Raw genomic sequence first — 19,334 nt, forward strand, 5'->3', positions numbered from 1 at the left:
CCACTGCAGGGGGCACGAGTTCGATCCCTGGTCGGGGAACTAACATCCCCCATGCCGTGAAGTGCAGCCAAAAAAGAACAAACAGAAAAATAACCAAAAGAAAACAAAAAACAGTTTAAAGTGTAAAGGATGCCACTGCTAGATGAATAATAGGTTGCAGAAAGATCTCTCCATAATGGGTAAACAAGTCTTCTATAAGAAGAGGAGAAGGGAAAATATTGACAATGAGCCCTTCAAAAGAGAAGCAGTGCTCAGGCACATATTCCAAATCTGATAAACAGCTACTAATCAAGAAAAGTCTGGCATTAATAATGTTATGAACTAGAAATTGCAAGGTTCAAAGAAAGTGAGAGATACCATCTGAAGTTAAGGGAAGAGGCTAGTTTCGGCTCTTGCCAAATCCCTCTCTAACTCTGACCATCTATATCTGATCACATTATTGCCCTGCTCTTAGTTCAAAAGTGATTTTTCGGGCTTCCCTGGTGGTGCAGTGGTTGAGAGTCCGCCTGCCCAATGCAGGGGACGCGGGTTCATGCCCTGATCCAGGAAGACCCCACATGCCGCCGAGCGGCTGGGCTCGTGAGCCGTGGCCGCTGAGCCTGCGCATCCGGAGCCTGTGCTCCGCGGCGGGAGAGGCCAAGGCAGTGAGAGGTCCGCGTACAGGAAAAACAAAACAAAACAAACAAAAAAAAAACCAGTGATTTTTCCTTGTCCATAAGATCATATCTAAACTCTTTTGCATTCTGATCCCAATCTATGTGTCCAGCCTCCTTTCAGTCTGCTCCCTCTTTACTGTCACCAGACCCTCCCACCACCCTTCCTTTTCCTTTCACCACGCTGTACATAATTCTAGTAAAGCAATTATTTTCTTGCACAGTAATGATTATTTTTCCATATCCTATCACCTTAGTGAATATAGCAAGCTACTTGAGGACAAAAAACATTTCTTACGATCATTGTATTCCCAGCACCTAACAGAATGCATGATACCTAATAAATATTCAATAAATATTTCTTTAATGAATGAATGAGTGTTCTTCAGTGAAATGCTCCATATCAGAGACCAGAAAAAAGGACTTAAATTCTTGTTTTTAAAAGTAAGAGTATAACACAAAGTTACCCTGATTTAACAAAATGCAGTGTTGGACACAAATACTTAGAATATAAAAATATAACTGCATGAGAAGTTAGTTGTTTCAAGATTTGTCATCCTCAGATAGTAACCACAATGCTCACTCTCCCCTGTAAAAACAAGGTGTCAAGATTTTAATTATGAATCAACATCTATCAGCCATGTGGTATACAAACTTCTTTTAAAGACCAGACTTCTGCAACATTTTTTTTAAAGCGTATACAGAAAGGTTTTCTTAGGTGTCTTTAAAAAGAAATTGACAATTCCTTGTGAATTGTAAACTTTCTACTTAGAAACGATTGGAACTCTTCTTGCATTAAATTCTTGGTTTTGTTCTTCAGTTGATGACATTTGCATATAAAACAATATCTTTGTTTCTTAGGAGATGATCTGCTTCTGAAATGAGATGTATTTATCTTCTACAGAAATAATTTCCCTTAATCGTGACACAACTAATTTTGTTATTCTAAATATGGGATATCATCAGCCATGGTAAATGTACAGCAAGGACAGTTGGAACCCCAGAGAAACAAAGATTTTGTTTTTCATGACATTCACAAAAACAATCCTATTCTAGAAAATGTAATCTTATATTTGAATAAACAAGAAACAACATTTCTAAACTTTTACCTAATTCAGCTACAAAAATGAAAAATTTTAAACTCCAGATTTCATAGCAGAAAAAATGTTATTTTTGGCAGCCCTCGATAAAATAATATTTGGAAATTGACTGAAAAATACTGCTAATATTTCAAATTATTAGCATTTATTTTTACAGTAACTCAACATTCTTGAAATGTAAATTTAATCTGACTGAAAAGAACTATTGTAATAATAAACTGGCATTAGTTACTATATGTATAGGAATGCTAGTATCATTCTGAATGTATTCTTATTTCCTAATTCTTTTGAATACCTTTTGTTGTTGAGCATTTGCAAGGCATCTATTTTAAAAATGACAATTATTTACATCTATAAGTGGCCTTGAAATAGTGACTTTTTTGGGCCATGATGTGTGTGGTTAAAAAAGTAAAAACAGGCTTTATAAGATGAACCTAGTTAGAATGCTGATTCTATCTCTACCACCTCCTAGCTGTGTACAGTAAGTCCCCTACATACGAACAAGTTCCATTCCTAGAGTGTGTTCTTAAGTCCAACAAAGTTAGCTTAGGTACCCAACTAACACAATTGGCTACACAGTACTGTACTGTAATAGGTTTACAATAGTTTTCACACAAATAATACATACAAAACAAGCAAACACAAAAAATAAAGGAAACATTTTAAATCTTACAGTACAGTACCTTGAAAAGGACAGTAGTACAGTACAACAGCTGGCATACAGGGGCTGGCATCGAGTGAACAGACAAGAAGAGCTACTGACTGGAGGAGGGGAGGTGGGAGATGGTAGAGCTGAAGGATCATCAGCAACAGGAGACAGAGGGCAAGCTGCAATTTCACTCATGCCTGACGTTGATGGAACACGTGTTCGCATCTTTGAAAGTTCACAACTTGAAGATTTGTATGTAGGGGACTTACTGTACAGATTACATTAGAAAAATTCTGATCCTCAGTTCCCTCACCTTTAAAAAAATAAGTTTTCTATCACAAAATGTTATTCCAAATATGTAATGTACATATATAGCATGTGGCACATAATATATGTTCAATAAATAGTTATCTTCATCCATCAAAGATTAATGCCTCCCTGTTTGGCTCTAGCCACACTAACCTTGTTGGAGTTTGAGGGAAGAACTGAACTTGTTCTGCCTCACAGTTTTTATACTAGCTGCTCTCTGTGTTTGGAAAGCTCTTCCGGTCTATTTTTACAATAGTTGCCTCTTAGCATTCAGGTCTCTGATTAAACCTCTTTCCCTGAACATTCTATCTGTAGAAGATTATATTTTCCAAAGACAGCTGTAACAGTATCTCTCATCTCACATGCTCTTTTACAATGTAGAGGTGGGGTCTATGTCACTACCCTTAAATATGTGTAGGCTTAGGAATGCTAAACCAATAAGCATATGACAGAAATGATGTGCAGTTCCTGAAACAAAGCCATAAAAGGGAATTCACAGAGAAATGTTCATAGCAGCATTATCAGCCAAAACCTGGAAGCAACCCAAATGTCCATCAGCTGCTGAATGGATAAATAAAATGTGTTTATGTTCATACAATAGAATATGATTTGGCCATAAAAAGGAATGAAGTATCAATAACATGCTGAAGCATGGATGAATCTTGAAAACATACTAAGTAAAAGAAGCCAGACACAAGAGGCCACATATTGTATGATTCCATTTATATGAAATGTCCAGAACAAGCACATCTATAGAGACAGAAAGTAGATTAGTAGTTGTCTGGGACGAGGGGAGATAGGGGAGGAAATAATGTGTATGGGGTTTCTTTGTTGTAGTGATGAAAATATTCTGGAATTAGACAGTGGTGATGATAGCACAACTGTGAACATACTAAAAACCACTACTGTGCACTTTAAAAGGTGGAATTTATGGTATGTGATAACAAAATTTTTTAAAATATACTATGAAGAGAAATTTTCAAAAAATGAATGAAACATTTCTTCATGGTTTGCTAGGTTTTTAAAAAATGGAAGCAGTTTCTAAACTGTTCCCTAGGACATTCACTTTTAGAACCCACAGCCAAAATAGTCTGGCTACCCTGAAGCCACCAGTATGAGGAAACCAGGCCACTTGGAGAAGCTGAGGCTTCTGAGAACCCTATAAGGTACCAGTTGAGAGCCAGCATTAACTGTCAGACACAGAAAGAGGGGAGCTTCCAGAGTCCAGCCTCCAGCCAGAGTCACCCCCTGCCATGCCCCATGTACCATGGAGCAGTCATTTCTGCTGTCCTGACTCAGAACCTTCAATCACATAAAATGGTTAGGATTTGCAGTGGTCTGTTTTGTAGTAATAGTAATGAGAACATTACCTAACACATCCACCACACCACAACCTTCCTTTATCTAGCTTATTTTCCTTCATGATACATCTTCATCGCATGACATTGTTATATATATATATATTTTGTATTCTGTCTCCCTCCACCAGAAGTGAGTTCCCTGAGAGCAGGGTCCTTTGTGTCTTGTTCGTATAAACACACCACCCAGAAAAATGCCCAGTATATAGTAGATGAATAATATATAATTGTTTGAATAAACAAATTAATGAATTAGTATGGAATCCTCAGCATGGGGAGGGCACTAGTTGAAGCTTGCTTTGGTTTGGCATGATTTCCAAAATATAGCTACTGTCAGTTCATTAACTCTCCCAATGAAATACTTCCCAATAATTAAGTATGAAACTCCGCAATATTACAAATACAAATTATCACTGTTTCTTTGTTTCTAAGGAAAATCCAAGATGGTTTATAAAACTGTTCACATTCTTGCTGTAGTCATTCAATTATTATATTTTAATAAATGAAATAAAATAGGCATAATCAAGAAATAAAACACACATGGCCAAGAAATAAAAAGGGACTTTATTGTAGTTACCAGTATCCTTGTACTTACGTAGTCTATAAAGTTTAACTTATATATATTTTTGTCCTAGAATACCACGTTGAACAAGTGGGAGCAAAACAGATTTGATTCATGTTGAAATCCAGGTCAAAGTAGTAGACACTGCTATTTTTTTAATGCTTAAATGGTTTACTTTGCAAAACATTATATCAGTGTTATTTTTTTCTATGAATGGAAATATAGCCTACCTCTGGTGCCAGATATTCTGGTGTACCACAGAACGTCTTCATGGTGGCTGCATCTGTGATTCCTTCTTTGCAAAGTCCAAAATCTGTAATTTTTATGTGGCCATCTTTATCCAGCATCAAATTCTCCAACTGTGTAGTAAGAAAGATAACATAATTTGTTCTATAGTCTTCAAAAATAGGAAAATATTGTTTTGAAAAATAATTGAATGTTGAGTAAGATATTTTGGAAAAAGGACACAGAGTTAATAGAACTTTTCAGTACTGACAAACCCTGTAGCTTCCTAACTCAGGCGTAAAAAGAAACATTTTATCAAATACTTCACAATAATAAATTGATTTTTAAACCCATAGGAGTAAGAGCTGTTATTGCACAAGTTCTGAGAAGTAAAGCCTAATTAACTTCCCAAAGCAAACATCAATCCTCTTTTTTCCTGTTTAAAATAAATTGTGATCTAACCAATCCCAAAGAGACAAGCATCTTCTTCTGGATATATGCAGATGGTTTTCAACCATTTCTCTTGGGAGTCTAGTGCTTCTATAAAATATTCACTTACAGAAATGTTTCTTTGGTGGTGGTTATAAATCAAACCTAAATCTTGTTTTGTAAGGTAAGGCAATATCCTCTTTTGCAGTTCTTTGTAATAAAGAACTACCAACGCTTTTACACATAAAAATAATATGAAAGTCAAACATTCAACAGCTAATGAAAACATATAGCACAGGTATTATAAAGTTGGAATCTCTTTGAATCCATTAATACAAAAAGAACAATCTTGAAGACGTAACCAAATAGTAAGATCATCTGCCTCAAGTGAAAATTATGAAATGCAAGGGGGAAAAGAGTTTGTGCAAAGCCAATGCAATTAAAAATAGTAACAATAACTGATCTTTTTCTTCCAATTTGAACCTAAAGTTACAATTATCATCATGCAGAGATACATGTGAGTTCTGAGTTGTAACCTTATAGTCATATATAGATGGGGCCCCTAATCTTGCTCAGTCATATAGATATAACCTAAAGGAATACACAGAAATGCATTCACAAAAAACACATGTGAAAAAAAATAGTAGCAGGATGAATGATAATTAACTTAAGGAGTAGATCATTATTCTATTCCTTAACATGATGATGTATGAATGTGCCTACCCAAACTCTGAAGTCAGTATCAAATTCAAAACAGAACTCCATATAAGAACATAAACAGACAACAATCATATAAAATGTGATGATGTTATACTCTGTAATATTATCCAGTGTCTTATAAGCCAGAAACTAAATACAGTTAAGCAAGCTGTGCTCAGTGAAGGAAAGCTCAGAGTACACATAAGTCCTTAAGTATAGAACTTAAATGTGCTACTCAACTGAACTCAACGCTCAATATGTTTCATGCACTGCATAGACTTCAGAGAAGTGAGTCTGTTTTTGACTTGTCTACAGAGAGCTGAATGAACCCTAAATATATTGCTAAACCTTTCAAAAATGAAAGTTCTCTCTTTTTAAAAAAAAATTTATTTATTTATTTATTTAATTTTGGCTGCGTTGGGTCTTCATTTCTGTGCGAGGGCTTTCTCTAGTTTCGGCGAGTAGGGGCCACTCTTCATCGCAGTGCGCGGGCCTCTCACTGTCACGGCCTCTCTTGTTGCGGAGCACAGGCTCCAGACGCGCAGGCTCTGTAGCTGTGGCTCACGGGCCCAGTTGCTCCGCGGCATGTGGGATCTTCCCAGACCAGGGCTCGAACCCGTGTCCCCTGCATTGGCAGCCAGATTCTCAACCACTGCGCCACCAGGGAAGCCCAAAAGTTCTCTTATTTTATCTAAATTCAGAGAGACTGCATCTTCCTCATGATTCTCTACTAACTGGAATCCCAAAATCAAACCCAATTTGCACAAATGGCAGTAAGTCCTAAATACGGAAACCAATCAGAAACGTCAAGAATCTCTGTCTACTTCTCTTTCTGCCTTGAAAAACCTTCTCTTCTTCCTGCTTCTGATTTTCTCCCCTTTTTCCTTCTCTTTCAAACAACACTCTCTTCTTTCTCCTGCTCCTACCTTGCCATAACAAGAAAGAGGTATACACTGGAGTGTCTGTTGAATAAAAATATATATGCTCTTTTCTTAACTTTAAAAAATATGCTTATTGTTCTAACATATGAATACATCATAACATATAAAAACAAAACCAAATTAAGTTCTTAAAATACTACAATATATTTTATAATACACAAAAATTCTTATAAAAACATCAAATAATACATAATAATATTGAATAAAATGTGTTTGGTGTATATTATGTCAATTCACTTTATGTGCTTTACATGCAAAGTGAAATATGATAGTATGAGCTAATGTGCTAATTCTCCACATTTTGACGAGACTATTTTGAAGTGGATAGATACAGAAGTATCAAAACATAAATACTGTTTTTAATAGCAATAAGTACATATATTTTAAAAAATCCCGATTCATACCTAATTCTCTAATCTCATATCTCATTTCCAAGATACCAAGGATTGAGGAATGAGGAATGAAATGAGATGCAGGGACAGGGTTTGAATGAAGAATAGGAACAGGATGAAAGTGACCAAGAGTCCCAGTTTACCTAGAACTGAGGGGGGTTCCCAGGATGCAGGACTTTAAAGTTCTACAACTGGGGAAGTTCTAGGCAAAACAGGACAGTTGATCATTCTACTTGTTTTATAAATCAGCTTAATTACAATGATATAGTCAGAAATAAGGTCAGCCTACAGGATGACTGTGAGAGATGGGGTAAAGGTCACCATAATGGGGATAAGGTAGCATATTGCATAGGAGGCAGTAGAGAGCAATGTGCATAAGACTATGGAGTCAAGTCAGAGAACTTAAACGTAAATTCAAGTTTTATCCCTTACTGTGTAACCTTGTGTGTGCTATTGACATCTATGTGCCTCAACTTCATCTATAACACAGAGGTAAATACCAGTAACGTTCCAATGTGATTGTTTTGAGAATTAAATGAGATACTGAATGTAGAACTTAATCAATAAATGTATTGACCATTTATTAAACATGGAGAGTTTAATGGCTGATTTATAATTTATCAAAATGGTGTGTGCTCTTCTATACAAGAGCAAAGTTCAGAAATGGAACCCTATAAAACACTTTTGTCAGCTCGGTGACTTCATTAAAAACACTTTTTAATATGCAACAATTTCTTTTGAATAAACAACAAAACAAATATTTTACAATTTTTGAGCAAGTTATTTTACAATAGTGTCCACTTTCTTCCATCAATTATTTTTCTTCTCTCACCATACTGAAATGTCATTTTGCTGAGCATGAATGACAAAAACAACTTGTCCATCAGTATGAACAGTCAGATATACATCACCTTAAAAAAATGATATCCCCAAATCCAATCTTGTATAAAGATAAATTGGGGTAATTAAATATCCAATCTGGTTTAAAAAATAAATAATAATTTTATGCAGATGCATAACAAAGTTTTCATAAAATATAAGAACGATCAGTGTTATGATTCACAAATGTGAAGGATGCACAGAACCACCTGGTAATCTTTCCAAAGCAGATCAATGGCTTAGATATATCAAAAACACCTGGAAATCACTTCCTTGGTGCATTTGACACTAACATAAAGATTTTGTCAAACATTTTTAGGGACCCTTCCACTGTGTAAAGGAGGAATAAAAATATTTACAAATCACCTTTCTTTGGTTCTCTCACCTAAATCTAATGCTTTCCTTCTTCCTTGTCTTAACCATAAAAGGAAAAAATGCATACACTGTAACTGACTGTTCAGGTACTCTCTATTACAAAACTTTTTATGCATCTGTTTTATCTCCACTGTCAGTCTTAGCCTCTAGGATTGAGCGCAGGGCATTATGTTTATGCTTAATGGATGCATCTACTGGCAAAAGGAATGTATGAAGTTAAATAGGAAGTCTGAAAGAAAAGATTATATATTCAAATCTGGGTAATGCTTACAATTTGTATCAGAGGGTTGTTTGTTATCTAATAGTTCATACTTTGAGGAGACAAAAATATTAGACATCCTAGAGTTTCCATTTAAAAAAGGCAACAGTTTTTACCCAGTTAAATTGAACAGGCATTATTTGACAGAGGATCTTGATTTGGTAGATTTTGAAATCCTTTTTCCTCTGTGCTTTGTGAACAAGAAACTATAGCAAGAAAACACTATGCTCCTTTTTCTGCCCTTGCTGGTGCCTAGAATAAAATTAAACTCTTCCTATTAGAAAGTTTAAGAGTTTTTAACTTTTTAAAAGCTTTCTGATATACAATTCATATATATTCTAATATCTATCTATGATAAATATACACACACATATATCTTTTAGGTGTCATTTTAATTAAATGGCTGACACTTTGTGATTAAACAAAGGAATGATAATAGCAGTTCCTAAGGGCTCTGACAACTACTGTAGCAATACCAAAAACAAGACCCTTCACTCACTCTTACAAACCATTTTAAGCAGTTACATCAGTACCAAGACTGCCTCAGGCTCAAGAATGTAATAAGAAATTCCTCCCCTGCACACTGTATATTTAGGTTTATGGGTATCCAAGTTGCAAATGTCACATGGCTGACCTGCAGGAACTTAATGACCATGGAATTAAGACAGTGTGTTGAAATGCTGAAAGGAAAACTTTGAACATTCCTAAGATGGAATAGAATTCACAATATACAACAGCAGAGATCCCATCTAGGTTGGGGTTTAAGAAATACTACATTTAAGAATTTACTACACTTGAGTAACATAGCCCAATAGTATAAGTTAATGTTAGAGGTGGAAGGGGTTCTTAGTAGCAGTGGCTTAAAATTTTTATAAAAGAGGGAATCCAGAGTGACTGGTTAGAAGTGGGAGTTAGATGATGTGTCTTGAGACTCTGTATGTAAAGTAAGCACACTGTTTCATTCAGACCGCTGGTTTATTTAGTAGCTGAGGAAGATTGGGAGGGCTGTGATACAAGGCTCTCTGAAACCATCCCTTTGTGTCATCACTGAATCTTAGAAATTATCTAAATCTATCTGGCAGTTTCTCACATTAACAATGTAAGTGGTTAAATTAACCATTAAATTCTCTGATTAGGTAGAAAACAAGATTAGATTTTCCACAAGTAGAATACAGTAGCAATTTATGCATTTTTGCCCCTCCCCCATCATAAACTCTTGGGAGAAATTAATTCTTTTTTAAAAATATTTATTTATTTATTTATGGCTGTGTTGGGTCTTTGTTGCTATGCACAGGCTTTCTCTAGTTGTGGCGAGCGGGGACTACTCTTCGTCACAGTGCGCAGGCTTCTCATTGTGGTGGCTTCTCTTGTTCTGGAGCACAGGCTCTAGGTGCATGGGCTCCAGTAGTTGTGGCACGTGGGCTCGGTAGTTGTGGCACATGCGCTTAGTTGTTCCGCAGCATGTGGGATCCTCCCAGACCAGGGATGGAACCTGTGTCCCCTACATTGGCAGGCGGATTCTTAACCACTACGCCACCAGGGAAGTCCTAGAAATTAATACTTAATGAAATTCCAGTATCAGTACCTTTGCAAATGTCCCTAATTCAGCATATTCCATCCTTGGATGGCCATGGTCGTTGAAAAGAAAGGTTATATTGAATACTTACAAAAACAAGAGCTAAGCAGAAAAGAAGTTTTCAAAAAAATTTGTACTACTGACACAGTCTTAGGAGAGATTTCTTCAAATTTTTATGCTATCATAAAGCAACATCAATTTTTCCTAAGTAATCACAAAGAATTTGGGTCCTTACTGAAGCAAAATTTAATATCATGACATGTATTGATAAATTATGCAAACTTACTTTTTAAAGTAAAACAAAAGTTGCAATAATGTATCTGTTGCTGTGAACACCAAGTCATTAGGAACTATGAACTGATAAAATGTCTTAAATTAACTTGCACATGAAATAAGGCTTTGTCTCTAATGATGAATGGGGCAGTGGCAAACAGGTACTGATTTACTTTAGAGGTGCAGCTACCATAAGTATCTCAAATGGACTTGTATTTGAATAAATACAAGGTCATTAGTAAGGAGAAGATAGAGACAAATCTGAGACAAATCAAAGTGGGTACCTAAATCCGTTTTTGATAATGCTATTTTGAATATATTTTGTATAAATATATTTAAAACATTCCTTCTCTTATCTTTGGCAGCTTTATTCAAATTTTAGATTTACAAATATCTCCTAGAATTAATCCAATGAATTCCCCCACCTAAAGTTCATTTCATCTCTAGAAAGGCAGAATGGTGTAATAAAAAGAACATTATACCTGGAGCTAGGATTCATGGAATCCAATAATCTTGACTATGTCACCAACTTAGTCCATTACTTTGAGTAAATCCCTTACTAGGCTTCTAGTCTTCAATGAGCTCAGCTGTAAACTATGGGTCAGCTCTAAATTTCTGATTCTACCTAAAGATCTCATTCTATCATGTGCAATATGGATACAAATAACACGTATAAATTTTGAATGTCTGACTTTTTACATTATCCATTCTTCTCGGTGTATGTTCCATGGATTCTGTCCAATACTATACATTTACTTAGACCTTTAACTTAAGGTTATATTAAAAAGTAAATAAATTTAGAGAGCAGAGGCCACTTAATTGTCTAATAAAGTTAGTGGTCTGTTTATATGGTAACTACATGACTGATATTCATATACAAAGTATTAGCACTGCAGCTTAATAAATTTAGTCTAATTTCATCATCAGAAAGGATGGAGCAACAAAACTCATTAAATGAACTTCAAAGTACCAATATGTTGATTCATTAATGAGAAATGATCAATGGAGATACTGACCAAAACCATCCCAATTATATCATTCCTTAATCAATGCTAGCAATCAAGTGAGTATTCTTTTGTTTCTTTAGACTAATAATTCCATCTTCCAGCTTTAAGCATTTTGGATATATTACTAAGTACTTCAAAATTATTCTCATTTTCTTAAATCCAGGAAATCCTCCCCCTTCTCCCTACAAACTGAATTCATAAAATATAAAGTGGGAATGGTGGGGGGAGTAGAACAGGCAGAGAAGAGCTAACTACTTCTAAGTAAATTTGGAAATGCTATATAACTTATGTTTTGTCATACCATATAACTAAATTCTTTTTTAAAACTCTGGATTCAAGACATTTAAATGTTATAGGATTATTTGGCCATTCAGACATCAGATATAGGGATGCTGAATTCTGCCACTCCTGGCTATAAAAAACTGCAGGCTAAATACAATCATATTGTTAATTTATATCCATCTCTGGTCTATTTGGGCACTTAGTTGATCATCCCTGATATAGATATAGTTGCATAGTTCATTTTTCCTAAAAACAGAATTTTATAGCTTCTTTAATCAATAATATGTTAAGAAATAAAACAATAAAGAAGATGTGGCACATATATACAATGGAATATTACTCAGCCATAAAAAGAAATGAAACTGAGTTATTTGCAGTGAGGTGGATGGACCTAGAGACTGTCATACAGAGTGAAGTAAGTCAGAAAGAGAAAAAATAACATATGCTAACACATATATATGGAATCTAAAAAAGAAAAAATGGTTCTGAGGAACCTAGGGGCAGGACAGGAATAAAGATGCAGACATAGAGAATGGACTAGGACTTGAGGACATAGGGAGGGGGAAGGGTAAGCTGGAACGAAGTGAGAGAGTGGCATGGACATATATACACTACCAAATGTAAAATCGATAGCTAGTGGGAAGCGGCCACATAGCACAGGGAGATCAGCTCGGTGCTTTGTGACCACCTAGAGGGATGGGATAGGGAGGGTGGGAGGGAGACACAAGAGGGAGGAGATATGGGGATATATGTATATGTATGGCTGATTCCCTTTGTTATAAAGCAGAAACTAACACACCATTGTAGAGCAATTTTACTCCAATAAAGATGTTAAAAAAATACATACTATATTTCATTGTCATCATGTAAAATAATACTTTTTGAGATAGTTACTTCTTAGGGATCATTCATAATACAAATGTATATGATAACAACATCTTAAAATAACTTAGACAACTGCTTAAATAATTAGATAACTTAAGAATCACAGGTTTAAAAAGGAGTGAATGGGAGTGAGGGGATAATTGTGATTTCTCTTATGTGCTATAATATGTAAATATATACCTTATTTCATAGAAACAGAATTTCATAAAAGACTAGTATAACTTCTATTTCTACACATCATATTTAAATGAACTAGTGTGTCATGGTACAAATTTCCTTAATATGACCAATCTAATTCAAAACAGTGTCACGAGAATTACTGCTACCTTTTATGAGTTACTCCGGGGGTCAGCAAAATATGGCCTGTGGGTGAAATCTTGCCTACTGCCTGTTTTTGTAATTAAAGTTTTACTGGAACACAGCCAGACATGCTCATTTACATATTGTCTGTGGCTGCTTTCACCCTACAACAGCAGCACTGAGGAATTGCAAAAGACACTGTAAGAGCAGCAAAGCCTAAAATATTTACTATCTGGCCTTCACAGAAAGTTTGCTAATCCCTGAGCTATTCTGAGGGTCTTAACAGAAAGAACTTAGAGAAATAAAGTCACTATTACTGATAAAACAAATACAGTGCTTTTTAAAATGGAAACTAAACAAATTGATAAAAGGCTATATTAAAATGCTTCAGGTAGTTAAACCCACTAAAAATTTAATACCAAATCAAATATTTTCCTTCCCCCAAATAATCTTATTTATTATAAAAATTTCTTCATAATACATCACAGGATGTTAGAATAATGAAATTTATCTTAAAATGTCACTTGCAAAGTTACTTGACTTATAATCAGATGTTTAACATTACTCATTATACTTTCAGAAAAATGAAACTATTATTGGTAGATGATATTTGATCAGAGCAGTCAAAAAGAACTTATTTTGCATGTCAAAAACTCGGACATAAAAGAACTACACATTTATCAGTGAATGAAATTTCCTGTCAAATACAGTGAACCAAATTCTTAAACAGAGTGGTTTTATTTCCTAACTAAATTTGCTTTTCTCCAAACTGTGTAACTTTGTAATTACTTTGTGTTTGTCCCTACAGCCTGTGCAAAAACAAATTCTGATTACTTTTCTTTTTTACCTTGAGATCACGGTACACAATCTTTCCGGAATGTAGATAGTCCAAGGCAGAGACAATTTCTGCACCATAGAAACGTGTGCGGTCCTCAGAGAACACCCGCTCTCTCGACAAATGGAAAAACAGCTGCAGGGTAAACAGCAGGGACAGGATTGTAATAATTACTGATTTAGTGGGGGAAATTAACACAAACATAAAACACCTCTCATCACCATATTGTGATGATAGATAGTATACTCTCAGTGGACACTGAGCACTCTTAGACAGCAGCTGGCTTATCTTTTCCAGGTTTCCAAGGGGAAACTGCGAGCTGTTAAATCAGCGCTTTAATCAATATACCAATCTTGTTTAAGGCATTCTGCTTGCTACCCATTTAACCTTCAGTTACCAGAGGAAAAAGTATGCATCATCAGATTACATCTCCCCCTCAGAATACTGTTGCTTCACTCTTTCAAGGATTAGGTATTGAGACTTTATTAAAATAAATGCACATAAGCATAGATGTAATATTTCTACTTAATTATCTGATTTACACTTGATTTCAAAGAAAGGACTGCTGATTTGTGGAACCTTATTTATGTGAACTTGTTAAATTCTACAACTCTTGATTCATCATGATACCTCTAGAAATGTTTTCAATGTTTAAATCCATGTTTTCTGCAATGAGAAACTGTGAGGCTTTATGTTTTCAATTTATTTTAGTAATGCCCAAATGGACTGAGAAGCTCCCATTATTCCCCTAATAGTTCTCAATGTATACTCTTCCTATTTCAATAATAATTAACTATGACACCAATCTTTTCTCATGTAGTCACTTAAAACTATAAGCCCATCCATTTCCTGTTAACAACAGTCAACAAATATTTATTGGGTTCTCACTGTGGTCAAGCATCCAGCTCTCCATTTAGACAGCCTCTTTATTTAAGAAACTGCCTGTCTCTGCTCTCAGTTCAATAATGTGTATGAGGAAAGAGCCAGTTTCAGGCACTATGAATTGACTACTGATCTTTTTATGTACTGTTTCACTGTATTAAGAAATCCACCAAGAAAAACAAAAGATGGTTCCCAGTGCTGAGTACACTGCCAAGTATCACAGTAGGTACTCAATACAAGTCTTTGATTAAATAAATGAACCAATCAGTCAATGTATCCTTGACTACAAGATCAGAAATTAACTATATTTTCACATGGATTACTTCTACAAACTGCTTCTACAAATTTATAAGAATTATGGTTAACTGAGATTTGTTTCTCACACACCAAATAATAATTTACATAACATAAAAGAGGTTCTCTATAGATTCCATCTTCTCTTTTCCCACCTCCAACTCAACTTAAGAGTTTATCATTATTTTAAGATAAAATTTATGCATAACCCATTGTCATAGTAAAGAGAAGGAGGTAATATCATGTAACTATTGCCAAAAAAGACTGGCTCAACATTACTTATAGTAAAACTAAAATGTTTGGCAGATAGTCTCTAAAGTTTAATGCTCTCTACTATATTGTCATATTTTATCAAATCTAAGATGCTGTTGATTGCAACTCCACCAACTCTTTATGTTAATGCCACGAAAAAAAAATGAGGTCAATTAAAACTATGACACACCATCAAATATAAAAGGCATTCTGATTGAAGAAATGTTCAATGTGTCTTATAAATGACCATATATACTATGTCAAAAATCAAACCAATGTACAAAATAACTCAGGGATATGCTTCAAAATTCATTCATTTTATACAGGTACATACATGTTATTAATGCTCTACCATTCAAACAAAGACAGGAAGTAGAAAGAAGCATGGATCATCAGTAAAACCATTCTGAAATATTTCTAGGTCAAAGTAATTTCTGTCACCCTTTAATACAAAATGTCACTAATTTTGACGAAGGAACTCCTGTGACCCAGATTTATGGTAGTCTTCTAATGAGATGAAAATAGTGGTTAGATTTCTAAATTTTCTTCAAATGTCAAGCCTGGTACCCACTCATCTACAATACAAAAGATATAGATCTTCCCTAAATCAACATAATACATGCAGGCTTCTAGATCTTTATTTAGACCATAAATCTTCAATTTGTCTTCCAGCCAATTTCTATAAAAATATCAGCTTAAAAAAAAAGCTACTTAAGGAGAAGAACTCTATTTATTTCTCAATCTGCTCTCCTCTGATGTCTACCCTTGCTACTTTATGGAACTTATTCCTGTTAACATAACCAAGAACCTCTCATTCTGGAGCTTAGAACATCACTTATTACCCTCTCCTTCTTATAAACATTCCTTGGCTTTGGTACTACAACTCATTTTCTCTGAATATTCCTTCTAAGTTTCTCCCTTGGCTTTGAACGAACTTTCCATTTAGTGAGCATCAATTATTTTAAAGTCACTGTTATTGGACACTGGGAAGAGAAAAAGAGGGCATACAAAGGTGATTAAGACATAATCTCTGACCTTAAGAAATTCAACCCAATGGAGATATATGCACAGATAAAAAACAAGAGAGCTATGAGAAATTCTGTAATTCTAATATTAAAAATGCTTTGGAGGCAAAGGATGATTAATCTTTATTGGAATGATCTGAGGAGACTTCACAGATAAGGTAGTATCTCATGTTTTGAAGGATGGATTTTTCACAAATGGAGAATATAAGGGAAGCACACAAAACAGTGGAAGTTTTATTCATCTTAATATTTTGACCACAGCCTAGTATAGTACATCAACACAGTAGGCAATTAATAAATGTATGTGGAATGAATTAATCCCTCTTAATATCCACCTTAATATTTTGACCACAAGTTCTATCCATCTTAATATTTTGACCACAGCCTAGTACAGTCTATCAACACAGTAGGTAATTAATAGATGTATGTAGAAGAAATTAATTCTAAAGAAAAAAATAGTAATGGCAAGGAAACAACACATAGGGAGGGCATGTAGCAGAAGAACAATAATACACATTCATGATAATGACAGAACATAAGCAAAAAAAGAGAAAAAACCAACAACAAAAAAACCCCACAAAGATGAGGCCAGATTGTTTAGGACCTTGACTGCCATGATATGGTTTAGAGATTAATTTTGTAGATAAGGAGTGTCAAAGACATTTGGGTTAAAAAATTTAGCATAACTTTATTTATTTGTTTTGGGCTGTGTTGGGTCTTTGTTGCTGTGCATTGGCTTTCTCTAGTTGTGGCAAGTGGGGGATACTCTGTTGTGGTGTGCAGGTTTCTCTTGTGGAGCATGGGCTCTAGGTGCACAGGCTTCAGTAGTTGTGGCATGTTGGCTCAGTAGTTGTGGCTCGCAGGCTCTAGAGAGCAGGCTTAGTAGTTGTGACACACAGGCTTAGCAGCTCCACGGCATGTGGGATCTTCCCAGGCCAGGGCTTGAACACATGTCCCCTGCATTAGCAGGAGGATTCTTAACCACTCTGCCACCAGGGAAGTCCGAAAAAAATTGGCATAATTTTAAGTAGACAACTCTGGCAGCAACTAGAGAATCAATTTAAAAAATCTAAGACTACAGGGCTTCCCTGGTGGCGCAGTGGTTGAGAATCCGCCTGCCGATGCAGGGGTCACGGGTTCGTGCCCTGGTCTGGGAAAATCCCACATGCCGCGGAGCGACTAAGCCCGTGAGCCATGGCCGCTGGGCCTGCGCGTCCGGAGCCTGTGCTCCGCAACGGGAGAGGCCACAGCAGTGAGAGGCCCGCATACCGCAAAAAATTAAAAAAAAAAAAAAAAAAAAAAAATCTAAGACTACAGTAGTCAGGTAAACAATTCATAAAGTGCAACAAAACTTACTGAACACCAATTCAGTACAACCATTGTGAAAAAGCTGCAGACACAATGAGAGGAAATGGTACCAATATGAAAGAGTATCACTATTTGGTTAGAACAACCAGATATATAAATAATTCCACTAAAATATGTAGTTATAAAATAGAAAGCACACTTAAAGAAGTGAATAAGTATGTTTGGTAATATAAGAAGTAACCTTTGAGCTGGATAAGAGCTTCTGAGGAACATTAGTGCTAGTAACACACCTTTCCAGAGAGTCAATATTTCAGAGGGAACTAGCTTGCACCATTTGGGCAAAGGCAGAGAGCAACGGTGTTGAAGTTTCCCTAAGGATGGCTGAGTAGGTGTTGCTGCCAGCAGTGTAAAATGGGGATGGGGACAGAGGAGCAATGGATTTTATTTTGACCTGTTGACATTTAAATAAGAACTTGATAGCACAGCTTCAGAACTATGGGACCAAAGGGTATAAAGGTAAATGTGTGAGTCATTTATATAAAGGATATTGTTGACACCAAGGAAGCAAGGTATAGCCCTGAAATTTAGTAGAAACTGAAAACAGAGTTAAGGTCAGAATTTTAGGGTATGACTCCACATAAGGACAGGAAAAAGAAGCAGAACAGGATATTAAGATAGAGTCCTAAAATAAATACAAACAGAAAGAATACCTGAAGAAAAAGAAAGTTTCAGGAAGGAAATTAACATTTACCAGGCATAGGAATTAGGTCATATGTTACCTTTCACGGAAGAGATGTCATACTTAGGTGGGCTAAGAAGAGAATATAAAGGTAGAAATGGTATGTGACTCTTTTAGAAAAAATGAATGAGATGAGCCAAGATATTATTGAAACAGAAGACTTTTGCTCAACATATTAATGCTCTCAAGAAAACTTCTGTCTGAAGAAATTGAGAGATACTATAAAGTCACAATTCATATGGAATAGGCAGACAAATTAAAAGAAATATCAATGAAATCAGGCAGCCAGAAACAGGTTACTTTATAAAAATTTAGAATATGGTAAAGTTGATGATTACACATAAGGATATGAAGTATATGGGAAAAAATGACCATTTAATAAATGGTGCCACAATATTTGCTTAACTTTGGAGAAAAGTCAGAAGAGTGTCATTATTGAACACATGGGCATTCAGTAGATATTTCAAAAAAGTCAGAGTAAAAGCTAAGCCATACATTAACAAAGCTAACAAACAAGAGTATAAAATATCATATTTGCAAATAACTGCTCTACAGAACAAGATGTAACACTCTTTGAAGGAAGACAACAAAATCTAAACACTCAAGTAAAATCAAAGTATCTAGTATACAATCAACAATTACTAGACATGACAAGATGCAGGAAAATATGACCCACCACCAACAAAAAAGTCAGTCATTAGACACAGACCTCAAAAATAACAGAGATGATGGAATTAACAGACAGTAACTTTAAAGCAGTATAGGAGCATAAATAAGAGACAATTGGAAATAGAAATAAATAGGACTTTTAAAGATGAAACATATATCTGAATAAAAATTTCACTA

General features: G+C 35.3%; 1 protein-coding gene across 7 annotated transcripts in view; it reads right to left on the bottom strand.

Moving 5' to 3' along the window:
- AKT3 (AKT serine/threonine kinase 3) overlaps positions 1–19,334 on the bottom strand; it is a 379,537-nt gene that overhangs the window by 90,663 nt on the left and 269,540 nt on the right. For all 7 annotated transcript variants that reach the window (XM_067030723.1, XM_067030721.1, XM_059079103.2 and 4 more), the window contains 2 exons: positions 14,001–14,123; positions 4,862–4,990 (listed from right to left, as the gene is read on the bottom strand). In XM_067030723.1, the coding sequence (XP_066886824.1) occupies positions 4,862–4,990; positions 14,001–14,123 (252 nt within the window). The remainder of the gene's footprint in view (positions 1–4,861; positions 4,991–14,000; positions 14,124–19,334) is intronic.

Source organism: Kogia breviceps, chromosome 1 (genome assembly GCF_026419965.1).
Source record: "Kogia breviceps isolate mKogBre1 chromosome 1, mKogBre1 haplotype 1, whole genome shotgun sequence".
Taxonomy (NCBI): domain Eukaryota; kingdom Metazoa; phylum Chordata; class Mammalia; order Artiodactyla; family Physeteridae; genus Kogia; species Kogia breviceps.